Raw genomic sequence first — 13,675 nt, 5'->3', positions numbered from 1 at the left:
AGACAATCTCACTCTGTCACTCAGGCTGGAGTGCAGTGGCATGATCTCAGCTCACGCAACCTCCACCTCCTGGGTTTAAGCAATTCTCCTGCCCCAGCCTCCTGAGTACATGCGATTACAGGTGCCCACCACCACACCCAGCTAATTTTTTTGTATTTTTGTTTGTTTGTTTTTAGTAGAGTCAGGGTGTCATCATGTTGGTCAGGCTGGTCTCAAACTCCTGACCTCAAGTGATCTGCCTGTCTCGGCCTCCCAAAGTGCTGGGATTACAGGTGTGAGCCACCACGCCCAGCCAAGCTCATTCTGTATTATCATGGTGCTTTGATATACAATGTTATATATGATATATATATAATAATTATATAAAAATAGATTATATAAGTTACTTTATATTGTTATATTGTTAAATATAATTATATAGAAAATTACAGAATACATATTATAGAACACATATTACATATGATATATGACATATATGATATATATAATTTATGATATATAATATATACCATTACTTTTAAGTATATGTTTCTTAGACAGGCTATCTTACAGTGCTTTAACTCTTTGAAGGGTTTATTCTCGGGAGTCAAACATGAGAAAGGAAGCATTACCTTTTTAAATATTCCAGACTCTAGAAGCAAGGAACCAAGTGCCTCACTGGTGGTGTGGAAGAACTGGGAATCCCCACAGTGCAGTGGAAATTCCTGGGACTCTCGAACCACATGTCTTCCATCTACTAGCTCCAAAGCTCTGCGAAGAATGGAAACACAGTCATGTCAATATGCTATGAACAATGCCAAAATCTCAAGGAACCCAAAGGCATATTTCTCCATGTACTAATATATTTCCAGTCAGCCCAAATAATGAATCATTCTTCAAAACCTACACAGCGTTGTAGATAATCTGGTGTTCTCATAGCACATTTATAAATCAACCTGGATGACTTCACCCTGTGCCTGACTGAATTCTTTTAAATCCTATGCAGAAAACAAATTAGAGATAGACAGAGGTAGACAGATAACTAGATGAATAGACAGATTTTGGCATGAAAGTAATCCAATTTCATTTTCCAATTTCCTGGTTTTTCTATGTCATGGTTCTTAAGAAATAACAAAAAGAAATTTGTAAGTTTCCTGAACACTGGAAATAAAGTGGGAACTGAATCCCAGTTAGAGACACGATCTAGACAATGCCAGGAAAAAGGAACTATTCCTAGGATTATAATATTTATCAGATTCAAAAGGCATGGACACTAATAAAGGCAGAAAGAATGTTTTACAGACTCTGATGGTTGCCCGCCCCAGAACCATTTCCTTTATCCAACCCTCCGCTGTCCTCCCACCTCCCCCATACACACTGCCTTTGCTAATAATCCTAAATGTGTTCAACGATTCATCCTCCATATGCCTCAGAGGAAGCTGTTTCCAGCCCCAGTAGTCAGTCAGGATTGCTCTAATCCTGGTGTCCAGTTCCCCTCACCAGTGATTGATTTAGGCAAATGCCCATACATATCTGTCTTGCTGATATTACCACATTGATTGATACCCCCCAACCCTCTAAAATGTTCGTACTTTGCCCTACTTCTCTGGTGCAATCCTGACCAATGAGATGTGAGAGGCGTCTGCTGAAGGAATGGGGGAAAAGGTCTTCTACAAGAAGAAAAAGTTTCCCTTTCCTGCAGGCCAGGGTCATGCCTGCATGTGACGAATATGATAGAACATCTTGGGACCATGTGCGGGATTAGCCTAAGGAGACTAGATTGAGGAAAAAGCAGAGCGGAAATACCTATCTCTTGATTTCTTGAAATGAGCAGCAGAATTACCTATCTCTGGAGTTATTATTGTGTTAGATAATAAATGTCCTATTCTTCAAGCCATTTTGACTTGGGTGTTGTTTGTTGTCTGCAGTTGAGCATCATACCTGATCCAAGGTTTGGTAGATTTTGTAAGCACAGGAATAAAGATGCCAGAGCAGAATGAGAGCTTTGAATGAAGAATGCCAGTAAAGTACAAAGAGAACTAAAAATGCAAGACCTCAGCATTTCACAGAAGAAACAGAAGCTGCTTTTGTGGGATTTCTACAATGTTGCAAGGATAAAAAGAGGAACAGAGCAAAGCTCTATTAACACTTTAGAGGGGCAGGAAGATCTAATCAATCTGGTAATATCAGCAAGGGAGATAGAGAATTTGGCATAATTTGTGGAACTCTATTGTATACTTTTTTTTTTTTTTTGAGACAGAGTCTCGCTCTGTCGCCAGGCTGGAGTACAGTGGCATGATCTTGGCTCACTGAAACCTCCACCTCCCGGGTTCAAGTGATTCTCCTGCCTCGGCAGCTGGGATTACAGGCATGTGCCACCATGCCCAGCTAATTTTTTTGTATTTTCAGTGGAGATGGGGTTTCGCCATGTTAGCCAGGCTAATCTTGAACTCAAAGTGCCAGGATTACAGGCGTAAGCCACTGTGCTTGGCCCCTGTACATATTTTTTTTTAAACCATTATTGTTTGCATTATATAAAATGTAAAGGTATATTAACAGCAATATATTTCTTTTGTTTTCCTTTAGTTTTGTACTATGAAAGTAATACTTGTGTATAGTAAAGACAATATATTACGCCATATATAAACACATATAAAAACACATTTCTACCTGCGAGGCTAATATCTTCTTAAGAATTTAAATACAGTATTTTTTAAGGGAAAGAGAAACACATATAGCTCAGGAGAATTTAAGTAACAACTGAAAAATACCTTAAAGTTGAAATGCTGTCATCGTCTTACCATGAATGTGTCTTACATCAAGACCTATTTTTACTAATTGTTCCAGTGACCCTAAGTTACAGTGTTCACCTTGTCCTTCTGCTCACAAATACGCCAAAGCAGCAGCAAACAAGAGAAGACTATTCCAACCGCTGCGGACTTAACACATTGTCTGCCATTCAAGTACTAACCAGGCCCGACTCTGCTTAGCTTCCGACATCAGACAAGATCAGGTGCATTCAGGGTGGTGTGGCCATAGACTGGACTTACACATTGTAAAAAGTCAACCACGAATGTTAGGCAGTCTGCTCCCCTTAATATTTTCCTTTTGGAAAACATATGTGCCCATTGACTGACTCCAAGTGACAACAGAGAGGAAAGCAATCTACATGTGCTTCCTAAGCTTTGTATTGTCAGAGGCGGACACTCCAAAAAAGACCTAGCTCTTCTTCCTAGATACTTATGTATTACATAATTAAAAGCTGGCAAGAGTAGCCTTTTCTATATATTTTGCTCGTGATACAATCCCTGCTTAAAACATAGAATCCTTTTGTCTGCAAATAACAGTCCAACTCACAGAAGCCTGATAAAAAACAAAATATATGATCACATATGAAACAAAAGGGGTAGATTGAGTTGGTTTAACCAGTATATTCCTTTGCTACTGACTTCAGTCATTGCTACAGTTCTAGCTGTCACACAGAGGTATGATAATTCCTTCCTGTGTAACTTGCTTAGAAATGAGGGGAATCTCCTCTAGAAGCCACCTAGCAGGCTTCTTTTCATTCCTGCACTAAACTGATCACCGGACCAAACCCATTAAGGCTGACACCTGAAGGACACTACCGTGCAGAAATTAGGCACCTGAAGAAAATGGATGTCGATGTGCATTCTATCCTCTTCCTAGCTTTGTCTTAAAATAAGTTCCCCACACTTGCTACACTTTGGGAGAGGTAGAGATGACACATATTTAAGATGGAATTTGAGCTATCAGAGTAGGAACTTTCATAATTTGGGCCTCGTAGCATGTTGAACCCTGTGAACCTGCCTGCCCTCCTGATATGGAGGGGTTTGTCGACACAGTGTGCTATCCAACAGTCAGTTCTCTATACTTGGGTCACAATCTCCCAGATGGGAGGGTACACATGGCCCTGGGGGAAGGCTTAGTTTTTCAATTTAATTCACTAATAAATGGCACTAAGTTTTTCAGTGCCACTCCTCTAGTCCTCACCTAGAGGAGATGAGGACTATCACAGACAATTCCAGGGAAGGCCCTTGCTTCACCATCATTCTCTAAAACAGGAACTGCTGAGTATGTGTGGTACACATAATAACCTCTGCTTCCCTTTGACAGGAGGAGAATGATGGGGTGTTGGCTAAATTCCCTTTCCTCGTGACCCAGACCCAGACAATGCTGTTGTGCACCTGGCCATAGACGCCATGATTTCACAGTTTGCCCCAGGACTTGGCTGGAGGTGAGGCAAGGTCACGGGATGTGTGGGCTGAGAGGGCTTCATAAACAGAGCTCTGCTTCAGGGCAGCTTCTCACCCAGCCCCGGAAACTCAGGCTGTCCCAGGAGCGTGTTCTACTTCCTCTCTAGAGTCAGTCACAGGCCTTCTACTCCTAGCAAGCTTACTGGACAAGTTTGTCTCCTGAAACACAACCTTCACAAACTAATACACAGAAACAATACACTTGAAATCATGCCAAGAGGTCTCTAAGACCTAAAGAAACTTTGTAACACTATCTAGCATTCATTCTTTCAGCATTTTCTAGATCTTCCATGATATGTCATATATCAAAGCACACAAAGCTGAACAATTCCACTCCCTGCCCTCAAGGATATTAAGGTCTAGTAGACGTAGGGGCTTATCAAATGGGCAGAAATATTTTCAATTCCGAATAATGGTTACCTCTGGAACTACACATAGATAAGTCTCCCTAGCCTAAAAGGCAACCTTAATAAATGTTTGCAACAGGAAAGATGAATTGGAAAGTTTGTTAACTTTTCTTTTCCAAAGGGTAATTTTTTCATTATTATTATTTTAGTTTTTGTGGGTACATAGTAGGTATATATATATATATATTTATGAGGTACAAGCAGTCAAAGTATAATAATCATATCATCGAGAATGGGGTATCCATCCCCTCAAGCATTTATCCTTTGTGTTACAAACAATCCAATCATACTCTTTTAGTTATTTTTAAAGGTACAATTACATTATTATCACCATAATCACCCTGTTGTGCCATCAAATACTGGGTCTTATTCATTCTTTCTATTCCTTTTGTACCCAAAGGGTTAATTTTAGTTTTACTCCTGACGAGTAGGGTGTAGGTGGTCGCTTGGCTCCCTGATGAGAAATTTATGTGCCAATGGAAGCACAGTTTGCTTTGTGAATAGTCACAAGTGGTCATTTATTAATGACAATAACCTCTTGGATAAATAACATAAAAAAACCGCCAAATGCTATCATATTGGTCTGCAGTCTTAGCAGAGGATAATTTATTAATTTGCTAATTATAATCCTTTGTACTTTCTTTTTTTTTTTTTTTTTTTTTTTTTTTTTTTTTAGCACAGATATTATACTGCCAGAGTGAAAGTTTCAGTGTTAAGTATGGTACTTGATTTTACTCAGACTTAGAAGTAAGTGGAACATTTCCCAGTTCATTCAATTATGTTTCCTTTTATTTGGCTTACTTTTAAAACTGGATTGCCCCCTCCCTGGAGATTAAGTTGATAGCAAAATTAATAATGGCAAGGCTGTTTTCCCTTTTCCAAGTTAAAAGAGCCACATGGCTATTCTCAGACAAATCCCAGAGTTGTGATACCTGGAGCTTATACAAGAAGTGGGCCAGGCGGGGGCAGGCGAGGTGCTCTTTAATAAAAAGAAAAGAGAATCTCTTACTTTCTCAAGATTGACAGTGCTAGGGCCTCTCCAAAGGCCATGAAAGTGGCCCTGATAAATCTACTTCGAGTTTTCCTAATGTTGGTCTACTCCACCAAGTTGTTCCTTAAGCATTTAAATATGTGTAGCCTAATATAAGGCAAGTTAAATAAGTTTCTTCAATAATTCTTGTTTTACAGTAATGTACATCCAAAATAATAAAAAGTAGCATAAAAGTTTAGGTTTAACTATAGTTTATAAGTTATAAATTGATGCTGTACTGCCATCTATTGTCTATCCAAAGAATTATTACTGTGTTCAACTGAGCCTCAGAGTTGTGATTTCAAAGTTACCAAAAGGTGCTTCCACCTGCATTGAATTGAATTATTTCCTCAAGAGAACTTAAGACACCAGATAATAGAACCACTCTTCTGAATTAAGACATTGGTTGTAAAGCACATAAGTTTCCTGGCCACAAAGGAAGGAGAAAATTTAATTCACTAACAAACGGCACTAATAGTGTGCACAATGTTTCTTTACTGCAACTGCTAAATGGTAGACAGCAACCATTTACTGAGCAACCTCTTTCCTGCTAACATTAAATGCCGTATTCGATTACCGACACATACCATCAGATAATGCTAGACCTGAAAAGGCCCCTAGTGGTTACCTGGTTCAGTCACTTCATTGCAGATTTGAAGAGACATTGTTCCTGAGAAACCACGTGACTGACTGTCAGGGTTGAGCCTGCCGGTTACCCATGTATATGGTACTGGAAGCCCAGGCTCACAAAGAGGCATCTAATGACAGTGTGCAGATAGAGCCATGTAAATCTCTCCCATCTCCAGAAATAAAACAAAACCCCAAAATCTATTTCCTTTGGGAAACCAAGGATTTTGGATTTACAGAATGGGTTTTTCCTTTAGAAGCAGCGTTGTCTTCAAATTTATATTTTTCTCAGCTGAATAAAGGATCAAATATAGCAATGTATACACACAGATTTCAGAGTCATACCAGCCTGGCCATTAGCTATGTGATCTTTAGCTAGTTACTTCTTTAAGCCTCACTTTCTTTAGCTGCAAAATGGGAGTGATAAATTGTTAAGAGAATTAAATTAGGTAAAACTTGTAAAATGCTTAGCCTAGTACTGCCATATAGTAGGTTCTCAATAAGTATCAGTATTGTAATTATGCATATGAATGTCAGTTGATGTTTCCTGAATAATAATGTATAAGGAATTATATAGATGGTACTTGGAGCTAGCATATTTATCAGGCTCGAATATGAAAGGAGAATGTCTGGGTTGGAAGATCCCTTAGAGATAATCTAGTGAGCCAACCATACCATTTTTCAGATGAGTTCATGGAGGCCCAGAGATATTCATTGTTCAAAGTCACACGGCTAATGACTGAGAGTTAGGAGTAGAGAATCCACCCAACTCCTCACTCAGAGACTAATTTTAAATTCTCAGTAGATGAGTTTCGTGATCACAAAATTCCAAGTTGGATGGGGAAATGAAAACAATTTGCTATGCTCATTCGAGTTTTTAAAATACAAAGCATCCTCAAAGTTACAGGTATATAAAGAATGCTACATCACTAACCCAAGTATTTCGTTTTGCCAATGGTAATAGAATGCAGAAACTCTGCCATCTAGTGGTTGCATAAGAATATCACTCCTCGGCCAGGCGCAGTGGCTCAAGCCTGTAATTCCAGCACTTTGGGAGGCCCAGACGGGCGGATCACGAGGTCAGGAGATCGAGACCATCCTGGCTAAAACGGTGAAACCCCGTCTCTACTAAAAAATACAAAAAACTAGCCGGGCGAGGTGGCGGGCGCCTGTAGTCCCAGCTACTCGGGAGGCTGAGGCAGGAGAATGGCGTGAACCCAGGAGGCGGAGCTTGCAGTGAGCCGAGATCCGGCCACTGCACTCCAGCCTGGGCGACAGAGTGAGACTCCGTCTCAAAAAAAAAAAAAAAAAAAAAAAAAAGAATATCACTCCTCTACTCATCCTTTTAGCAGTGCTTTCGTAAAAAGTAACACTCCCTGGTCCAGTTAGCCTCTACTTCCTGATTGCATTCACCTTCCTGGGCACTTTGATGGTTTTTGTTTGCTTGTCTGTTTGCTTGTTTTGTTGGTTTTTGTAAAGACGGGGTCTCCCTGTGTTGCCTAAGCTGGTTTTGAACTCCTAGCCTCAAATGATTGTCTCACCTAAACCTCCCAAAATGCCAGGATTACAGGTGTGAGCTACCAAGTCTTTTAAAATGGCAGCCTGAAGGCTGGGAGCCATCTCCCAATGTGCTGTGTGGTGCAGAAATGTCTAAGTTCCCCTCACATCTGACCAGTGGAATGCAACTCATCTCTCCAACAAAGGCTGGAAATGTTTGCCTTAATACTTCTATCTTGTGAAACCGAGGCTTTGGGTGCTACTGAGTCTGTGAAAGTTAAGCAAGGCATCTCAGGACCACTACTACATTGACTTTGATCATTTCGGATCACCTCACATGATTAATGAACCATGAAACCCATCCAGAACCAGGCTAGGTTCAAGAAGCTTTGGCTTTATTAGCACTGGTCCCAGAGGAAGACATGATTTCATTCTGGGCACAAGCAAAGAGAAGCCAAGGTCGAGGACAAAACAACCAGGAGAATTGTTGTGCAAATCCCCAGGAGAACTGAGGAACTGAGGTCTGTGCCTCAAGGAAAGGCTCGAGTTTATCAAGAGTCTTGTGTTTCATGCGTGATTGCACATGCTCTCATTTAGGGAAGCTGAAGATCATGGCATTTTTTTCAGCTTCTCTTTGTAACAGTCAAGTTGGGCAAGTTTTGTTTTCAGTTGTCAAAATACAAAAGATTTTTTTGATTGCTGGAATTTTCCTTTTAAGGCAATTCAAATTCTTATCTAATGGCAGAGAAGAGAAAATGTAACTTTTATTTTGATAGTGTCTATACTCCCCAAAGAAAGACTAGGCCGGGCGCGGTGGCTCAAGCCTGTAATCCCAGCACTTTGGGAAGCCGAGACGGGCGGATCACGAGGTCAGGAGATCAGACCATCCTGGCTAACACGGTGAAACCCCGTCTCTACTAAAAAATACAAAAAACTAGCCGGGCGAGATGGCGGCGCCTGTAGTCCCAGCTACCCGGGAGGCTGAGGCAGGAGAATGGCGTAAACCCGGGAGGCGGAGCTTGCAGTGAGCTGAGATCCGGCCACAGCACTCCAGCCTGGGTGACAGAGCGAGACTCCGTCTCAAAAAAAAAAAAGAAAAAAAGAAAAAAGAAAGACTAATGATCTTACTAAGCTCATGGATAACAAATTAATAATGCAAAAGAGGGTATTTTCAATTGTTTTCCTTTGTAGCACCAAACAAAGCTACTGATGATATTACCATGGAGCAGGCAAGGAGGAAAAAGCCTGGCAGAATATGGTTATATTGATGGATACAAAAATACAGTTAGATAGAATGAGTAAGATCTAGTATTTGATAGCATAACAGGTGGCTACAGTCAACACTAATTTATTGTACATTAAAAAATAACTAAAAGAAAATAATTGCATTGCTTGTAACACAAAGGAAGGATAAATGCTTGAAGTGATAGATACCCCATTTACCCTGATGTGATTATTACACATTGTATGCCTATATCAAAATACCTCATGTACTCTATTACTACATACACTTACTATGTACTCACAAAAACTAAAAACAAAAAACAAATTATGTGGTTATAGGCACAAGGGTAGAGAAATCATTCTAAAATACCAGGGGCAACTCTGAGAAGTCATCTTGGAGCCCTACTGCTCCAATCAATCCACCTCTGATCACTCATTAAGGGGTCCTCTGTCATCACATTTGAGCTTGCTTTGAGGGACACTATAAGATGCAGCCACATAGAGCTCTTGGTTGGACATATTGCAGGGATGCCGAGAAGGATGTTAGGTACCATCTTACTTAATATCCTTTATATGGATACTGAAGGGAAAGATTTCTCTCATTGTGAAATGCCAAGAAAAGCTTTTCTCTTTCTCACCCCTTCCTTGTCTTTTAGACAATGAGGTCCATGTACTTGATCATGAATCAATTTTAACAATTATACAGAACTTTATGAATGTGTGTTTCTGTAAAGCAATTGTTTCTCTTATCACACTATCATTCTTTTAGTTTTCTGATCTGTATTTATTTGCATTGTTAATTGGATGCAAACTACTGTAAATCTTTTAGAGGAAGAAGTGACAGGGAGGCAGTTATAAATATATGAAAACTGTTTCTTCCACCTCACCAGTATGACATCCATCTACCCTTGTGCATTCCAACCACCACTATCCTACTTCTAAACTTCATTATGTCTTCAATTTAGTAAGAGTCCAGTTATTTTCTGCTACTGAGTCTCTCCTGCAGCCTTTAATCCATTCTAACTTTACAAATAGATTGATCTTCCTGACGTACTGTCTGGTTTGAAAACCATCAGGTAGTTCAGCACTGTTTACAGAATAAAGCTCTTACTTCATTGTCTGGTATTCAAGTGCTTTTACCTTCTGGACCCAGTCTAACTTTTCAAATGTAGCTGCCCTACACACCCTATATTCCAGGCAATTTTGTTATATTTTAGCTTACTTATCACTGATGGCTCTTTCTCTCATCTCATCTCTTTAAGGGGCTCCTGGATGTGAGTCCCTTTGTTTCTGCCGTGGTATATAATAACATCTGTCACATCACAGATGCTCAGTAAGAGTTTACTGGCTGAGTGACTACAAAGCGCTTTCTGCAAAGGTGGTTTGATTCATGAAGATTAGCAGCTGCTTGTAGAGCCTGTTGCTATTTATGACTGTTTCAAATAATGTCAATATAAAGCTTTGGTTCAAAAGCACTTCCTCCTAACCACGATAGTTACATGCAAAACTGGTCTGTTGGTTATCATTTTCCAGAAGTCTATGGTGATGGCACACACTTTGAAGTTAACTTTATAGCATCTTTAATATGCATCATCTGCCTATTTTGTTTACCTTTGCCCCACCTTAGGTCACTAGTCCAAAACTCATGCCAGCAACAATTAGTAAGAGTCTCTTAAACTCTGGGGTCCCTAAACAACCTGGCACGAAACTCATCTGCCTTAGTTAATTCTTCCAGGCACTCAAATAATTATCTTCATCAATCCTGAGCTTTGATTGCACTTACACTGCTGCAATCATCATTACTTCATGGCATTTCTACAAGCAATAAAGTTTCAAGAGAAATTGTGTAACTGTTCCTTGTATCAAACATTTTTTAGCATTTATTGTATTTTCTGAACTCATAAACACCTACTTTTCTTATAGATCATATACTCTCAACTTTCTCACAGCTATAATTCAGAGGTTTCAAGGCTCTATTCAATATATTCTTTCATATGGTGGTCAATAAATCTTTATAAACCTAGAAGTGAGAATTGAGTCTTTAAAGGTTACTTGCAAGACCTCTAAAACATTCCTACACATAATAGGGTGCTTACAGTAAATGCCTTTTGATAATAATATAAAACTAAAAAAAAAACATTTTCAATATGAGAGTGGGTTTCCTTATCTTTTTTAATTTTGCAAAATAATTCTTATGGAGGTTCTTTTTTTTACATTAATTTTTATAACTGTCAGTTTCATCATGCTCCACTTACTCAATTTCCAAATACCTGCCAGTTGTTTGATGATTAATACAAAATGATCAGTAATTAGTACATAATTCATAATTGTCTGAATCATATATTTGGCTTCTCTCACTCACCTGCACCAGTTGGGTCAACTCCACAAGGGACCAAAATTGCTTTAAGGCTTCCTAGATACATCCTTATGTAGTGACTAGAATTGTCATCAAATACCTAATGAATTAGTTCAATTAACTGCTGTTAATGTTTCAGAAGAGAACTCTAATTTAAGATCATTTCTCATGAAAAATCTTTGTGTGTTAGCAACACATTAGTGATACAGATTTGCTGACTGAAGACAATGGAACAGCTGTGAAGCTGAATCTGAGATGGACTGATATTTATCATCTCAGCTCTCATGAATAGAAACTCTCTAAGGTACAGACGCAAGCAGAGGGAAGAAGAGATTACCACAGTATCCCTACTCTCTATCTATCCAAATAAAGTTGTCCTTGCAAAGATGCTAGTCACAAGCTCCAAATGTCAGCTTCAAATTCCCACCCTAAGGGTGTTCCAATACCACTCTAACCTGCTTCTCCCTTCCCTCCACCTCAGACTTCCAGTTGTGGTCAGACAGATTTGTTTGCCCTTCCCATACCTAAAACTTGCTTCATTATTTATATGTCTTTGCTTGGGTTTTCTGTTAATGCTTTTGCCTCTCCTCTTTGTAATCTTTGGCTATCAAATTCCATCAAGTCTAATTTCAAAATTCACTTCCTCCAAGATTTCTCTGATTGTAATAAATCCTGTATTTCATAAGCCCCTAAAAGTCAATTTCACATAGCTGAAATATTATACCACAGTAAAAAGAAAAGAACATCATTATGAATCACAGAATTGTTTCAATACCAGTTTTAAAAGAACAAGAAAGCAATAAAATGGTGTGAGAAATAGTGTTTATTTTCTCAAGTGTAGATTATTCTTTTTTTTAAGAATAGGGATTATTGAGAAACATCAGTTTAATCAGAAAGAGATGGTGGGTGGAGAATTTTTCAGAGGCTATAAGATGACTTTACAGAGCTTTTGTTGTTACCACGTGTTGATGATTATTATTTCTAATTTCACATCAAGATTCATGGCTTTTCCCTTTCCTTCACACAAATGCATCACTAGCTTTACTTTTAGGCTTTACAGCCATCAACTGAGTGATAGTGATTAATAATGGAATGAAAGGAGAAACAAAGAATGGAAAGAAAAAAAGAAAGGGGCTGGGTGCAGTGGCTCACACCTGTAATCCCACCACTTTGGGAGGCCGAGGCGGGTGGATCGCTTGAGCTCAGGGGTTCCAGACCAGCCTGGGCAACATAGTGAAAACCCACCTCTACCAAAAAATACAAAAATTAGCTGGGCATGGTGGTGTGTGCCTATAGTCCCAGCTACTTGGGAGGTTGAGGCAGGAGACTTGCTTGAACCCAGGAGGAGGAGGATGCAGTGAGCCGAGATCACACCACTGCACTCCAGCCTGGGTAACAGAGAGAGACTCTGTCTCAAAGAAAAAAAGAGAGAGAGAGAGAGAGAGAGAGAGAGAGAGAGAGAGAGAGAGAAAGGAAAGTGTTTCCAATAAGGCGAGGATGTGCTTTAAAGGAAGGAAAATTCTATATATGGAAATAATGTAGCTGAGGGAGAGTAGAGGGCAGAAGAGCGGTAGCACAGCAGGTGCACAGCCCTGGAAGGAGAAAGCCACCAGTCCCATGTCTTCCCTGGGCTGGGCGCTGGGACTGCCAGGCTTAGCATGGGTTTCTTGTACAGCTCTTGACACAGAGGACTGAAGGATGTGCAAAATGCAGGGAAGAGAAAGTAAGTGGTTTTGAACTTTGAGGTTGAACATTATGAAATACCATTTTTGTAGGTCAAAACCAGTCAAATATGGCAATTTCATATAGCTGGACCTAGTATACTTGGTAAGTGTTCATCTAGGTTTTCCGTGAACATATATCAGTTGCTCAGTTTAATCACAGACTTTCTAGGAGCTAAGAACCATATCACCTTCTGTCTCTATAACCTGTACTCAGTAGGTATAAAACAAATGCTTTTTTTTTTTTTTTTTTCCCCAGTCAGGGATGATACAAAACAAGTTTTTTCTTGTGCCACTGGTTGAGGTTTCCAGTACAGAGAGAGTTGAGTCACTAAACCACAGAGCACTCTGTCCCAATAAAATATTTATTTTGTTTAACAGCATTTTAAATTAGGGAGTATTATCTCATCAGGTAGAATGAGGACTCATGAGCCAACAGTCTCTGAACACAGGACATTTTTATTCCTGCAGTCAAGATGAAGGTAGAAACTTTCACTTTGTGAAAATTGGGCACCATCTAACAGAAAGAACCTCTGTATTCATACTCTTCAGTTAAAAAT

The 13,675-nt window shown here is 39.5% G+C and overlaps 1 protein-coding gene across 1 annotated transcript in view; it reads right to left on the bottom strand.

Moving 5' to 3' along the window:
* Positions 1-13,675, bottom strand: part of CRYBG1 (crystallin beta-gamma domain containing 1) — a 216,555-nt gene that overhangs the window by 121,007 nt on the left and 81,873 nt on the right. Inside the window, 1 exon segment of the mRNA XM_017878581.1 lies at positions 612-750. Coding sequence (XP_017734070.1) covers positions 612-750 — 139 coding nt within the window.

This window comes from Rhinopithecus bieti, unplaced genomic scaffold (assembly GCF_001698545.2).
Source record: "Rhinopithecus bieti isolate Rb0 unplaced genomic scaffold, ASM169854v2 scaffold_10614, whole genome shotgun sequence".
Lineage (NCBI taxonomy): Eukaryota > Metazoa > Chordata > Mammalia > Primates > Cercopithecidae > Rhinopithecus > Rhinopithecus bieti.
This window is presented reverse-complemented; position numbering and strand designations above follow the sequence as displayed.